This window comes from Nycticebus coucang, chromosome 20 (assembly GCF_027406575.1).
Source record: "Nycticebus coucang isolate mNycCou1 chromosome 20, mNycCou1.pri, whole genome shotgun sequence".
In the NCBI taxonomy this organism is placed as follows: Eukaryota; Metazoa; Chordata; class Mammalia; order Primates; family Lorisidae; genus Nycticebus; species Nycticebus coucang.
In genome coordinates this window covers 29,601,588-29,616,360 of record NC_069799.1, presented here as the reverse complement: position 1 = coordinate 29,616,360, position 14,773 = coordinate 29,601,588, and the positions used below count along the sequence as shown (strand labels likewise).

General features: G+C 42.2%; 1 protein-coding gene across 6 annotated transcripts in view; it reads left to right on the top strand.

The window, feature by feature from the left end:
- Window positions 1–14,773, top strand: part of LOC128572712 (zinc finger protein 595-like) — a 117,093-nt gene that overhangs the window by 86,741 nt on the left and 15,579 nt on the right. The window contains exon 2 of one of the 6 annotated variants that reach the window (XM_053572768.1): window positions 12,541–12,570. The exons of 4 other annotated variants lie outside the window; for them this stretch is intronic. In XM_053572768.1, the coding sequence (XP_053428743.1) occupies window positions 12,541–12,570 (30 nt within the window). Of the gene's footprint in view, window positions 1–5,979; window positions 6,669–12,540; window positions 12,571–14,773 lie in introns of those variants that run through there. One more of the 6 variants, XM_053572773.1, reaches the window with a different exon arrangement.

Sequence of the window (14,773 nt, the reverse complement as noted above, 5' to 3'; positions counted from 1 at the left end):
TGGCGGGCTGGGGCTGGATTTGAACCCGCTAGCTCAGTTGTATGTGGCTGGCGCCTTAGCCGCTTGAGCCACAGGCGCTGAGCCTTGAGATCAATTCTTAACGTGCTGAGAAATTGCAATATGTGAAAGCAAAATTTTTTAAATTTCCTTTTCGTATACTCAGCTGTTTTAACAATTACACAGCAGGCTGGTAAAATAACGCATTCTGCAATAGTACGAGATTTCATTTTTCTAACTATAATTTCTCTAGCTGGGTAGCTGCATTCTTATGTTTTAGTTGATTTCATTGCATATTTGGTCCATGTATTTGCTTGTTTAGTATTATTACGTGCAAGTCATTTGAAATATTTCATCAGCTTTTCAGACAAGTGGTTATATCTTGATGGTAAATGTCTATTTAATTTGCTAGGAACCAGAGATTAATATCCTAATGTTAATATTTCCCCACAAATTATGCATGTGGACATGGTGGACTTTCTTTATGGGGTAAATAACCATTCATCCTTGTTTTTAACTATGAAAGGTTTTCAGGGCGGCACCTGTGGCTGAGTGGGTAGGGTGCCGGCCTCATATACCGAGGGTGGAGGGTTCGAACTTGGCCTTCTGCTAAACTGCAACAAAAAAATAGCCAGGCCTTGTGGTGGGCATCTGTAGTCCTCGCTACTCGGGAGGCTGAGGCAAGAGAACCCAGGAGTTGGACGTTGCTATGAGCTGTGACAGCACAGTACTCAACCAAGGGTGATAGAGTGAGATTCTGTCTCTAAAATAAATAAATAATTAATTTAAAAAAAAAAATGTTTTCATCAGTCCTGCATCATTTTTTACTCTTTGTGTTTTGGCTATTCATTGTCAGGAGTTCTTAACATATTTTATTTGAATAGTGTCTCTCACACATCATGCAAGCAAGGTGGTGCCTGTTCACACATTCAAGAATAGCTCTGTCCTGCATCTGATTTCATAAATTAGCCAGCTATAAAAAAAGTTCTCATATGGGATCCAGGCACCTCTCAGATAAGAACTAAGCTCTCTCTCTCATCTCAAGTACAGATAAAGTATGGGAGGTGGATTTTTCCATTGGCCCCATGCTGCTTGCAAGGGCTTACACAGGATTACACACTCATTGCAGAGATGACAATAAATAGAACTGATGTTTGCTCTTATAATATTCTCCCAATGCCATCAAGACAGCGTCCAGGCCATTTCCTCAGTTATGCCAATGTGAATGCAATCCCATCTTTATGTCTGCTGAGCATATATGTGGTCAGGGCTCCAAAGTAAACATTCAGGCACCAGCAAAAGATATTCTCAGGTTCCCAGTGAGACTTCTATAAATTTTCACAAGACTCAGTGACTCAACCCTTTTAAGACCTCACCCTTAGAGGAGAATCAGATACAAGATCTGGAAACTACTCAGACTCCCCAGCCTGCTTTCTAGTAAAAAGGGAGTTGGACATGTTCAGGCAGCACAGGCCACCACAGTGACACTGGACCTGATGCTGAGCATTGTTTTCCTTCCACTCATGGCAAGCTTAACCTCAATCCCATCAAAGCCCACCGTTTCCAGCCACCTCTACCATCTAGACAAGTTCCACAACAGCCAATCAGAATTTTCTTGAAGAGATAAAAGAAGGGGTAGTCAAGCCCCAGGTTCAGAACAGCTGTCACGTCTCTCCCTCCTGTGAAATCTGCGCCTGCTACTCAGATCCCTCACACTTCAAGGGACTCGGTACGTGTCCCCTATGAGGACTTTTGAGAAGAGTGCTCAAGGTTGAGACGCTGTATGGTAGAAAGCACACAGCCTCCACTCTGACCTGACTTGGTTGATTGATGAACTGAGGCCTGAGGTGGTGAAGGAGCTAAGGGAATTCACCCCAGAATACGGTATGCAGCGGTTCTCAACCTGTGGATCACGACCCCTTTGTTCAATTGGTAACAACACAGGCATTAGGAAGGTTGAGAACCACTGGATAAAGAATATTTTGTATAAAAGCCCATTCATGATCAGAAAGCATGTCTGTCTACATAAAACCTGAGTAACCTGATACAGAATCAGAAGGGGGCTGCTGACTTAATAGACCTGGCCCTAAGGTCATTGAAGCATAGACCTGTCTCTCAAGTTAATCTATAAATCAATCTGTTTCCACCCATCTACGCACATCCCCCTCCCCCAGCAACCACTTGCTGCATATATACTTTACACATTCTTCCCTGCCCCTTCTAAAAGACATCTCAGGCTTGGCACATGTAGCTCAAGTGACTAGGGCGTCAGCCACATAGACCAGAGGTGGTGGGTTCAAATCCAGCCTGGACCAGCCAAACAACAATGACAACTACAACCAAAAAATAGCCAGGCATTGTGGATGGCACCTCTGTATCCCAGCTACTTGGGAGGCTGAGGGAAAAGAATCGCTTAAGCTCAAGAGTTTGAGGTTGCTGTGAGGTGTGACACCAAGGCACTCTACCCAGGGCAACAGCTTGAGACTCTGTCTCCAAATAAATAAATAAATAAATAAATAAAAGACATCTTCAAAAGTCACTGACCATAGATGGGGTTGGGGAGCGGAGCAAGGTCGCGGACTATCACTGAGACTTTGGGAAATAATTCATGTGATTCCTGCCAAGAACATGATATTTGAAAATAAACCTTTATTTTATTAATCTACCATTACTGTGAGTTGGTCTTTTCAGCAAACCAACCAAAGGGAAAAGGGCAAGTTTTGCCACTATCCCTACAGAGGAAAAGAGTCAGGAAACAGTCTGTGTCCAGTGAGTCTCTGTTTCTATAGCTGTGGTGCCTGTGCAAATACTGGGACCCTAAAAAAAGCTAAAAGGTACACACACACACTGCCTGATCAAATAAACTTGACATGCGCTGACAGTTAGCTGATGTGGTTTTCACATAAATAGTATCTAGTTATATAATATGGTGGACTTTATTTATGGGGTAACCATTCATCCTTGTTTTTAACTATGAAAGGTTTTCAGGGCGGCACCTGTGGCTCAGTGAGTAGGGCGCCGGCCCCATATACTGAGGGTGGCGGGTTCAAACCCAGCCCCGGCCAAACTGCAACAACAACAACAACAAAAAAAAAAAAAAAAAATAGCCGGGCGTTGTTGGGGGTGCCTGTAGTCCCAGCTGCTCGGGAGGCTGAGGCAAGAGAATCATATAAGCCCAAGAGCTGGAGGTTGCTGTGAGCTGTGTGATGCCATGGCACTCTACCGAGGGCAGTAAAGTGAGACTCTGTCTCTACAAAAAAAAAAAAAAACGAGTTAACTTTTGTAAGGGCATTAGAACAGTTTTAATAGGAAGCTATAGGAGTTATCTGCACTTGAATAAATGCATAAATAGGGGCAACTCTGTAAAGGCCAACTATGAGTGTGGAAATTGTCCTGCTTCACATCTACTTCCAAACCTTTGTAGTTTTCAGCCAGTATCTTTTCATAATCCTAGAATTATTTATTCTGAAGGACCATTTCCATGAAAGCTGTGCTAACAGGCATTTTGCTGATTTTGGTCACATTGGTTAGTTTATGTGATTGCCAACAAAATAGTATGGAAGATAGCATATTGCACAGGTGTTTTAATTGGTCCTTTCAATTAAAATAAATTTTTCTTAGTTTTGTTTGTCAAGGGTTATTTACTCTAGATAACAGCAGCCTGCTAGTCTCACAAGCTCTATAGATTTGTACCTTGTTAGGAGGCCTGCTCAGGGAGCTGGGGCTTCTGTTCCTGAAGGAGCTGAGAGATATGCACATGCAGACAAAGGACATCTCGGGATGTACGGGGGGCAGTTACCGTTCTAATGTTCTAATATCCTAGATACTGGAATCAATACAGAATATTTTGGTTGAAATAATTTTATTTTTTTAATAATTGACATTGTATATATGGCCTATATTTTTATTGTGGTATAATTGGCATCAAATCGACTGTGTACATTTAAAATTGTATAATTGGGGGTTGGATATGTTGGCTCATCCCTATAATCCTAACATCATCAGAGGCTGAGCTGGGTGGATTTCTTGAGCTCAGGAAGTGGAAACCAGCCTGAGGAAGAGTGACCCAGTCTCTATTTTAAAAAAAAAAAAAGAAATAGAAAAACTAGCTGGCTTTTGTAATGAGTGCCTGTATTCCCAGCTACTTGGAAGGCTGAGACAAAAGGATCACTTCAGCCCAAGAGCTTGAGGTTGCTGTGAGCTATGATGCTATGGCACTCTACCCAGGCAACAGAGGGAGACTTTGTCTAAAAAAATCGCAAAAATGTGTAAGTTGATAGGTTGGAAACTATTTAATATGCAGACATTTAGGAAAAAGACATCACCACAATCCATAATTCATCACCTCTCAAAATTTACTTTTATTCTCCCCCCCCATTTTTTTTTTTTTTTTTTTTTTGAAGCAGAGCCTCACTCTTACCAAGACTAGGGTGCCATGGCATCAGGCTAGCTCACAGCAAACTCAAACTTCTAGGCTCAAACCATCCTCCTGCCTCATGCTCCAGTGTACCTGGGACTAGAGATGTGCAGCCCCACCTTGAGCTTATGTTTCTATCTTTAGAGTTTGGTTTCCCTCTCATTCAAGCTTATGTCTTGAACCGAAGAGCTCATGCAGTCTCTTACCATAGCCTCTAAGAGTCCTAGGATCATAGGCGTGACCCACCACACCCAGCCATTTTTCCATGACCTTTATCTGTACACACATGTCTATGTAACTTCCCCTTCTTAAAAGAACTGGTCCTATTGGATTAGAGTTTCATCACCATGAACCTATTTAACTTAAATTATGTCTTCTAAATATTGAAGGTTCCAATGCATTTTTTCTTTCTTATACTAAGTACAATCTTACAATCATTCCTTTTTAATATTAGTCATGCCTTAATGTTTATCCAGCCCACACCAACAAGTTCACATTTGTTAGCACAATCAAAGGACTTGATTAATCCTGGACTATTATCTTTATTTGAATTGTACAACCAACCTGATGTGAATGAACCCACAGGGGAATTCAATGTTGCTTACCCTGCAGATAGACAATTACTGAGACAGCCATGATTGTCAATAAAAAAATGATTTATTTCAGGAGACCTATCAACTAGGAGGGGGAGACACAGATTACCTCGAATCCACCTTTCTGATTAGAAAGGTCAATGGATTTTTATGGAAGTGAAAATGAATAATGCATAAGAGGAGTGAACTGTTACATGTTTGGGGTGGAGTACAGGGCAGGTAACTACAGTGAGGAATCACGTTAGTAAATACATCCCATAAACAAAAAAGGAATAAATCCCTCCCCAGAGTGAGAATTTTAGTGTTATAATGAACTAGGGCTTCGTAGTGGTCATTCTTTTACCCTTTGCACATGCTCAGTGGCTCATGAGCACAATCTGTGCTGGTGTATCGCTCATCTTGTCTTTCTCTGGACAATCAGGTAGGGGAAAGCTCTGCAGTGATCTCAGGGCCTCAAGGAGATTCTGATGTTCCTGGGATGAAACTCAAAACATTGCATCAATGGACAGAAAGTTACAAAGTTCTGCTCAGCAACTTTTCCTGAGAGCTCCCTGTCTCCTCTCTCCTTTCTCTAAGGCTGCAGTTGCTGAGCTATTGAGGTTGAGATAACACTCACTGTTTCAGTCCTGTCACGTCAAGACCCCTCAGATGCCTGCTTCAGTTATAACATGAACACTGAAAACTCCTTTGGAATATGAGGGTATGAAGACACTTGAGAATTATAAAATGTTAGTGATAAAGCCAGTGCCACTAACAACTTCTAACAACTACGACAGAGTCTTTCCTGGTCTGGGCCATATATTTCCCACAGTGATGCCTGCATCAGCCTCCTGACTGGGCTTCTATCGGTTTTTATTTCTACATTTACTTTACTTCCTACTTACTAAAGCCATTAGCCCAAGTTTGACCAAGTGTGGTGACTCATACTGTAATCCTAGCACTCTGGGAGGCCAGGATGGGTGTATTGCTTGAGCTCAGGAGTTTGAGAGCAGCCTGAGAAAAAAGGAGACATCATCTCTACTAAAAAAATAAGGAAATTAGGCATTGTGGTGGTCCTATTGCATTAGAGTTTCATCACCATGGACCTCTTTAACTTTATTTTTTGACACAGAGTCTCACTTTGTCACCCTTGGTAGAGTGCTATGGCGTCACAGCTCACAGCAACATCAAACTCCTGGGAGAAAGTGATCCTCTTGCCTCAGCCTCCCGAGTACGTGGGACTACATGCCCCCACCACAACGCCCAGCTATTTTTTTAGAGACAGGGTTTTGCTATGGCTTAGGCTGGTCTCGAACCTTTGAGCTCAGGCAATCCACCTGCTTTGGCCACCCAAGTGCTGGGATTACAGGTGTGAGTCACCCTGCCCAGCCTCAGATACCCTTTTTATATTTTTTTATTTTCTATCCAATAGAGCTAAAATTTTACTTAGACATTACATTCTCTTCCTCTTCTTCTGAGAAATGAGCCAAATTATTATTATTCCTTTGTATGCATTATTTCAATTCTATGTTTTGTTTTTTTTTTCCATCTTGTGCTTTTTCAGAATAAAGTGTTTTGGAGTATATATGCTACTAGAGAGGCTGAGGTAGGAGAATAGCTTGAGGCCAAGAGTTTGAGGAGGTTGTGAGCTGACACCACAACATTCTATCCACGGTGACAGAGTAAGTATCTAAAAAAGAAGGAAATTATTTATTTTTGTAAGGTATGATAGCAGTGTTTTCCATAAGAATTTTAGAAATCCTCAGATATAGTTAGTAAAATACCTACAAATGAAATAATGTGTATTTTAGCACCTGTAGCTCAGCGGCTAGGGCACCGGCCACATACACTGGGGCTGGCAGGTTTGAAGCCAATAACAACTGCAATAAGAACAACAGTAACAAAAATAGCCAGGAGCTGTGGTTGGCTCCTGTAGTCTCAGCTACTTGGGAGGCTGAGGCAAGAGAATCGCTTAAGCCCAAGAGTTTGAGGTTGCTGTGAGCTGTGACTCCACGGCAGTGTACCGGAGGCGACATAGTGAGACTCTATGTAAACAAAAAAAAAAAGAAAGAAATAATGTGATCTGTTACATTTACTTTATGTGACTAGGGTGACAGAAGTTGGTTTTTCCATGTAAAGGTGAGATAATAAAAATTTTGGAAGCATCTTGAGTGGTAGTACTTGTGATAGGTTTCATTATATAAATATTTCCACTATCGTGCAAATGTGTGCATGTTTATCATAATGCTTAAATAAAATAAAGTTTTAATAAAAATGTGCAACATACTGCTCATTATCCCTTTTTCATTAAAATTTTTTTCTTGCAGATTGTAATTGTCATTTTGACATTTGTCACCAGACCTGAGTGTGACAATTGTAGGTAAATGAGTAGCAGACAGTTTGGCATTACAGTTGGGAAGAGAACACTCTGTCCCTCCAAGTGTGGACAATGATTTGCCAAAGGTATTTGTGCAGCATTGTCTATGTGGGAGGTACTGCGAAATGTCATTCTCACCTTGATGACACTATTATATTTTCCTAACAGTCTGTGAGTTAGAACAGGGTGTCTTCTGGAAGTTAAAGTAGAAGGAGCCCTGTGATGTGCCAGACCCACACCCAGGTGCTGAGTCCTGCACAGGTGCAGGGCCAGCCCAGCCTTAGCTGCCACTTCTCCTGGCTCCAAGTCTCTACTTACCCTGTTCAAACCCAAAGTGTCTGCTGCTTGGTGCAGGCCACAGAAGGAGAACCAGTGTTCATTTTGAAGACTCAAGGCCTGGTAGGATGGGTTAATTAGTTGGGGGTCACTAATCCCTGGAGGTTGTGAATGTACTTACCCAAGTTCAGGTACCTCTCAGAAACCTAGATCTTGCACCAGCCTGGCCTGTCCAGTCACCGTGGTCACGTGAATTAAGTGTATATCCTACACTACCAGTGTATTTGCAGTTATATAACCAAACTATTAGGGTTCTTCCCTCTACTGGCCCAATAAATTTTTGTTCAGTGTATGATTTCTGGCAGGGAGATGGGTCCCCACAAAGCAGTGTGTACAAGTGTGTGTCTACCAGTGGAAGTTCATGCTTGAAACCCCCTGCTCCCTCTTGGGGCACTGCCTCCCACCATTGGTCTGAAAAGAGATGGGGGAAGGAATGAAAGGACCCCTTATTTCTGACAAAACAATGTAGTTCAGGTGTCACTTCTCTAAGGTTAGTGGAGTCAGAGCCCTCAGAGCTGCACTTCAATGTAGTGGAAACTGGCCACAAACTGTTCTGACTAGAGCTCTGCTCTACATTTAACACACAGAATGAATTTCAAAGATACAAAAGCAAAAAAAAAATTCGTTAATATCTGTTTCCTAATCAAATAGGAAAACAATATTTTAGATATATTGTGTTAAATAAAAAATAATCAAGTTAACCTAATTATTTTTCTTTTTTTTTATGAAGCTATTAGAAAGTTTGAAATGACACACGTGGCTCACTTTTTGTTTCTACTGGACATGCTGCCTTAGAGGACTGCCTCCCTCTTGAAGGTCAGGCAACCTCCTCAAATGACTAGAGTCCAGGTAAATTGAAAACAATCTCAAACATCAAATAATTGTTAGTATGTTGTTTCTATTTCTGAAAAACACATATTTACTCTGTATGGATACATATGTGTATATATACACATATACAGACACATCCATATCCATATATAAGTAAGATTTATAAAAAGATATAATTTAAATACAAATATCCTCGGAAGGCTGAGGCAAGAGAATGGCTTGAGCCCAGGAGTTTGAGGTTGCTGTGAGTTAAGATGTCAGGGCACTCCCAGTTTGTCACAAATTGAGACTGTCTCAAAAACATAAAAAGAAAGAAAGAATAAGAAAAAAAAAAAAAAAGAAAATGCTCCAAAACAGGGTCTAACTCTTTATTAATAGCTTCCCAAGCCTAGGACAACGTAAACACTCAGTAAATATATTTTCATCCATTCAGTTGACATTTGTTAAACAGCTACTCTGTGGTAAGTAGGTGGCCCTGAAATATCTAGATGAATAGTATTATGGTCCTTGTCCTGAAACAAACAAATAAAACAAAACCAAAAAAAAGAAAAAAACAATAAACTCTAGCCAAAAACGGTTGGGATTCTGGCCTCATTCAGCTTCTGGTCTTATTATATCTCTTGTCACTCAAGGCCAGAGGGGTGGGATCTGAGGCCCTATCCAATCAGGAATGCTGCATTAACAATTATCGAGTCAGTCGCACCGTCTAAAAGTAGAGGTGAATCCAGGATCTGATTCAGGATTTTTCTGTTGCACTGGGCACCAAGCTGTGGTCTCCTCTTCATTGAGGCATCTCCCGGAGGACCCAAGTGTCTCTGCTGCAGCTTCTCTCACCTTGTGACCTCAGGTCCTGGGAGATCTGTAGAGAAGTTGGAGCAACACCCTGAAATCAGAGAAATGGTGAGTATGTTAGACCAGGTGTCCTGAGAGTGGGAGCTGTCTGGTTGAAGACAAAAGTGGCTGTGGCCAGACCAGGGGCCATGTCACTTTAGCTCTGAACTCTTAAAACAGTAGTTTGCCACTGACACCTCTTGGCACCCTCGGAACCCTCTTGGCTAAGGTTGCTGTTGGGCAGGCAGCTGGGACCATGGGCATCCTGCTCCTTCCTGGAGCAGTTACTTTGACCATGTCCCAGAGCAATCTCTGAGCAGCTGTTTGCCTGCAGGACCACATCCCTCCAAGGTGGTGACAATGGAAGGACGTTCAGGGAACAATTCCAACTGGTGTAGTTGAAGGGAAGGGCTGTGGCCATTGGGACCCCCAGTCCCTCCAGTCTTCGTTAAAATAAAGCGAGGAACGTTGAAAGGTTAAAGAGTTTAATTTTTTGAACAAACACCAATTCGTGAATAGCAGGACCCTCAGCCATGAGTTGTAATTCGGGTCCAGGTTGAAGGTGAAGGGTGATTGAAGGAAAGGCTTTTACAAGGTGCCTAAGGAACCAAACCAAATTCAAGAACTGACTGGGTACAATTATTCCTTCACCTTATTTGAACTATTCAGGTGAATCTTTCCTGGTTTTGTAACCTGAGGAGAATTAGCGGGTTAGCGGGTTGTGCTTATTTAAGCCCAAATTTTGTGTCCTAAGTTGATGTTGGGGTGCGGCAAATGATTCTTCCACAAATTGTAGCTTAGGCGTGCTGAGTGTTTTTAAAAATGGAAAAGCTTTTCTGAAATAAGCCTGAATATCGAGGTCCTTATAACTTAGTATTGATTGCTTCCCTCACCCACAAGAGTAGGGATGAACTCTCTAAAATGTCCTTATGCAGCAAAAAAGATTTCTTAATAAAATAAAAAGTTGCCTTCTACTGCTTACCTAGTGTGGTTGGAAAATCCAGTCATTCTTGGAGGATGATCTTTTTCCTCAAAAAAATTCCTAAGTTCATTCAGATTCCTAAAAGAATGGTTTGCAAAATAGTTTATTTCTCCCATGGTCCATTCATTTAATAATCACTTTTTGGCCCTCATGAGAATGGTGTGTGTCCCCATCTCTTCTTTATGAAAAAGAGTCTTTAAGCTTCTGTACCCCAGGGGGAGGTTGACCTAATCTCTCAGTGATTTCCCCACACAGGGAGCACAGCTTTTGAATATGCCATTTGTGTCAAAAAATGAAAGGGAAGGGTTTCCCTTGGCCTTTGCATTAGTGCAGCGGTTCTTAACCTGTGGGTTATGACCCCTTCGTTCAATGTGTAACAACGTGGGCATTAGGAAGGTTGAGAACCCCTGCATTAGTGAGAAGTGTGAAAAACCTCAGTTGTTCAGTTGGTCCTGCACATGGGATGGGAAAACTCTCTAGGACAAGATTAGAATATAAAAATGCTCATTGATTTGCTATTAGAGAGAAGAAAATGGGTGAAGAGTAAAAAAGACAGATGAGAACAATTAGTGAGTGAAGAGAAGATGGGAGAGGAAAGTAAGGAGACAGTTGGGCATCTCAGACCATGAAAGGAAGAAAGGTCAAGGTGAGGGTTGGTGGGTTGCTGAATTTAGTGGGAGTTGGGGAGGTAATGGCAGCTGAATTCACAAGGTATTGTGAATGTGAATGCTGTGTTCTTTTTTTTTGCTCTGGAGAGCTTTGAATGCAGATGTTTTCTGGGTGTTTCCAATCCTCTGACCTGATTGTTCCTGCTGCCTGGTTCTACCTGGGCCATTTACACTTACAGGAAGAAATTCTAAAAGATAAAGGAGCCAAGGAAATGTAAAAAGAAATAATTTACATTTCCTTTTGATTTGTTGGGTTCCTGGTTGGTTTGCCCAACCAGAAATGCACAGAGGGTAGGGATGCCATTGGCCAGAGAAAGGAAGCAGGCTGAGAGATTCCCCCAACCCCCACCCCGAGTGATTCAGAAGTGATTTTTTTTTCTCACTCCTACCTTGGGGATAGTACCCTGGTATCATAGCTCACAGCAACTTCAAACTTTTGGTCTTGAGCCATCCTCTTTCCTTAGCCTTCCGAGTAGCTGGGACTACGGACATGTGGCACAATGCCTGGCTAGTATTTCTGTTTTTAGTAGAGACTGGGTCTTGTTCTTGCTGTGGCTGGTCTTGAACTCCTGAGCTCAAGGGAGCTACCCACCTTGACCTCATAGAGTTCTAGGAATACGGGAGTGAGCCACAGTGCCCAGCGAAAGCTGACGAAGTATGGAATGTCTTATTGAGAAACTATGAGTTAAAATATATATTTTGAGAATTGATAAAGATGGTTTAATATTTTGAATCCTACCCTGTGTGGTGGTTCACTCCTATAATCCTAGCACTCTTAGGTAAGTTGATTGCTTGAGCTCAGTAATTGCAGACAATCTTGAGAAAGAGTGACAACCCGTCTCCTCTAAAAATAAAAATACTAGTTCGGCCTTGTGGTGGACACTGTAGTTGCAGCTGCTTAGGAGACTGAGGTAAAAAAAAAAAAAATCACATGTGCCCAAGAGTTTGAATTTGCTGTGAGCTAGGGTGCCCAGCTCTAGCCTGCAGCAAAAGAAACTGAGACTGTTTCTCAAAAAGAAAGAATATTGAAATAATGGAAATATTCATTCAGTTGTTTTATTTTTTATTGTCAACCAAAGTAACTCTGAAGGCGATCAGGTCAGTGATTGACTGTCTGGACACCCTCTTGGCCTAGAGGATTTCTAAAACCAAGTTGCTAACCGGGAGGCAGGAGGAAAGATTTGCCTCATCCTGCCCAGCCCCCTCCTTGAAGTCCTTTGTGACTCATTAACAGGCCTACAGCTTTGCAAGACCACAGATCCTCAGTACATAGAACAAACCAATTGTCTTTCAGGCCTTTCGTCTTTCATTAACTTACCAGGTGTCAGAAGCATTCCATTTCACTGACTCCTAATCTTTTTTTTGTTTGTTTGTTTTTAATTAAATTATAGCTTTGTACACTAATGCATTTATGGGGTACACTTTGTTAGCTTTGTATACAATTTGAAGTCTTTTAGACAGAGCTTGCCTGTTTCAGTCATTCGTCAGCTAAGGAATCATTAAACCCAACTACAACCTTTCCCCTTCAGGATGTTTCAACATTTGGCGGTGAAACCAAGGTATGTTTTTCAACTGTTGATTTATGACCTTACCTGTAATCCTTGTCTCCCTAAAATATGTAAAACCAAAGTGTAACCCCCCCACCTCCAGTCCATTTGTCTCAGGTTTCTTGGGTGTGGCTCTGGGTCATGCTCCTCAAATTTGGCTCAGAATAAACCTCCTTTAGCATGAGGGTACAAATGATTAGGTTCCATTGTGTTTGTGTGGTCAAGTGTCTGTTGTGGATGCGCCCCTCACCTAGCAGTTGTGCCATGTATCCTTACACTATGCCCCTTGGCTGAGTGCACATCAATCCCCTTTCCTCCTCCCCTCTAATGTTTTTTTATTATTTCACTGTGCAGACCAACCTCTTACCATTAGTAATTTATAATGAGAGAGGATAAGCAGAAAAAAAATAAAGTCTTTAATATAAAAAAAAAAAAAAGGCTTGGGCCATGTGTGGTGGCTCACACCTGTAATCATCACACTCTGGGAGGCCGGAGGCGGTGGATTGCTTGAGGTCAGAAATAGGAGACTAATCTCAGAAGCACGAGACCCGTCTCTAAGAAATCTTGCTAGGCGTTGTGGTGGACACAGGTAGTCCCAGCTACTCAGGAGGCTGAGACAAGAAGACCTGTTCAGCCCAAGAGCTTGAGGTTGTCGTCAGCTATGATGGCCACAGCACTCTGCCGAGGGTTACACAGTGAGACTCTGCCTCAAAAAAGATAAACAAATAAAAGTGTTGAGCACAAGGGATTCTGTGCTGTGTTTGCTTTCTCTGGCTGAGTGTTAACTATAGTCTAGGAGAAGTAACACCAACAATATGTAAAATTGTTAAGGAAGGCGCTTCATACACCCAATGAAAACCTGCAAAATCTTAGGCAAACCCCAGGTTTACTAATCATACCTGAAGCCAAACTCAATATACAAGAGTTGTTGGAAGAAAAAGCAGTTTATTCAGGAGCAACATGAGGTTGGCTAATGTTGGAAAGACCTCATGTTCTTCAGCTGACCAAAAGGGGAAAGGAGCTTGGGAAACTATGTGCAGGAGCTTTCTATGTGTAGGTCCCCCTGGCTTGTTACAATGGTTTCTTGCCATCCGGGAGTCTCATTGACATCAATTGGGTCACGACAGAAATGGAGGTTAAGTGGTCAGCATTTTCCTTCATGGGGAATTCTGCAATCTTGGTTCTATGTTTAATGGCTGAAAAACATGTTCCTGAAATTCTTAAACAAGGATATAAATAGCCATTGTAAAAAAAAAAAAAGTGACTATTGGCCCAAGATAGAGTAATTGCTGCTTTTGCAGGATCACACACTTACATGGGCCCAAGATACCAAATGCCTTGTGTGTGTATTAAAGCCTGCGAGCCAATGCTTTGCTAAGTGGTTCTCAGCCCAGGCTTCCAGGTGGGATTCCATAGCCCATTTGAAGAAATGCCATCATCTGTGATTCCACCTTCCCACAGATTCTATTAGTCTGTGTCATCCACATGGTTTTAATTAATTACACCCATGTGATGCTAAGGTTAGGTCAGTGTCAAGCACGAGAGTTTCAAAACGTGTTGAGCCTTTTTTCCCCGCGGGAGGTCACAGGGTCTGTCCTGCTTGTGGTTCAAGGGGACAGAATAGCACCACCAACATTCCATTGCCAAAGCTGAAATTGCTAGCAAGAGAGGGCACCTGAGAGCAAGAAATATGAAAGTCACCCTTTGGTCTTTCTGTGGAAGTTCCTTGTCCTGACTGTTTCCTGTGATAAAGAACAGGAAAGGGAGGGTAGAGATACATATATATATTTCTTTTGCTTGAAAGTTTCTCTGCCTGTGGATGTGGTGGGAGCAGGTGAAGGGGTTGCGCTGATGCCTTTAAAGCCATATTATCAAGATGCAGGTGGAATATATATCTGGGCAATCTCACCTGAGAAGGAAATCAGGGCAGGCAAGGAAAGAAAGAAATGGTTGCTTCTCAGCTAAACGTGTCCTAACACAGGGCTGTGACTGCTTTTTCTCCTGCAATATCACGTGTGTTCCCCTCACCTCCCTGGGCTGGGCTTGAACCCTCCACCTCCAGCGTCTGGGGGCCGTGCCCTACTCCTTTGAGCAACAGGCGCCGCCCATCACATTTGGGTTTTGTTTTTGGTTTTTCTGAGACAAGTCTCAAGCTGTCAGCCTGAGTACAGTGCCCTGGCGTCATAGCTCACAGCAATCTTCAACTGGTGCTCAA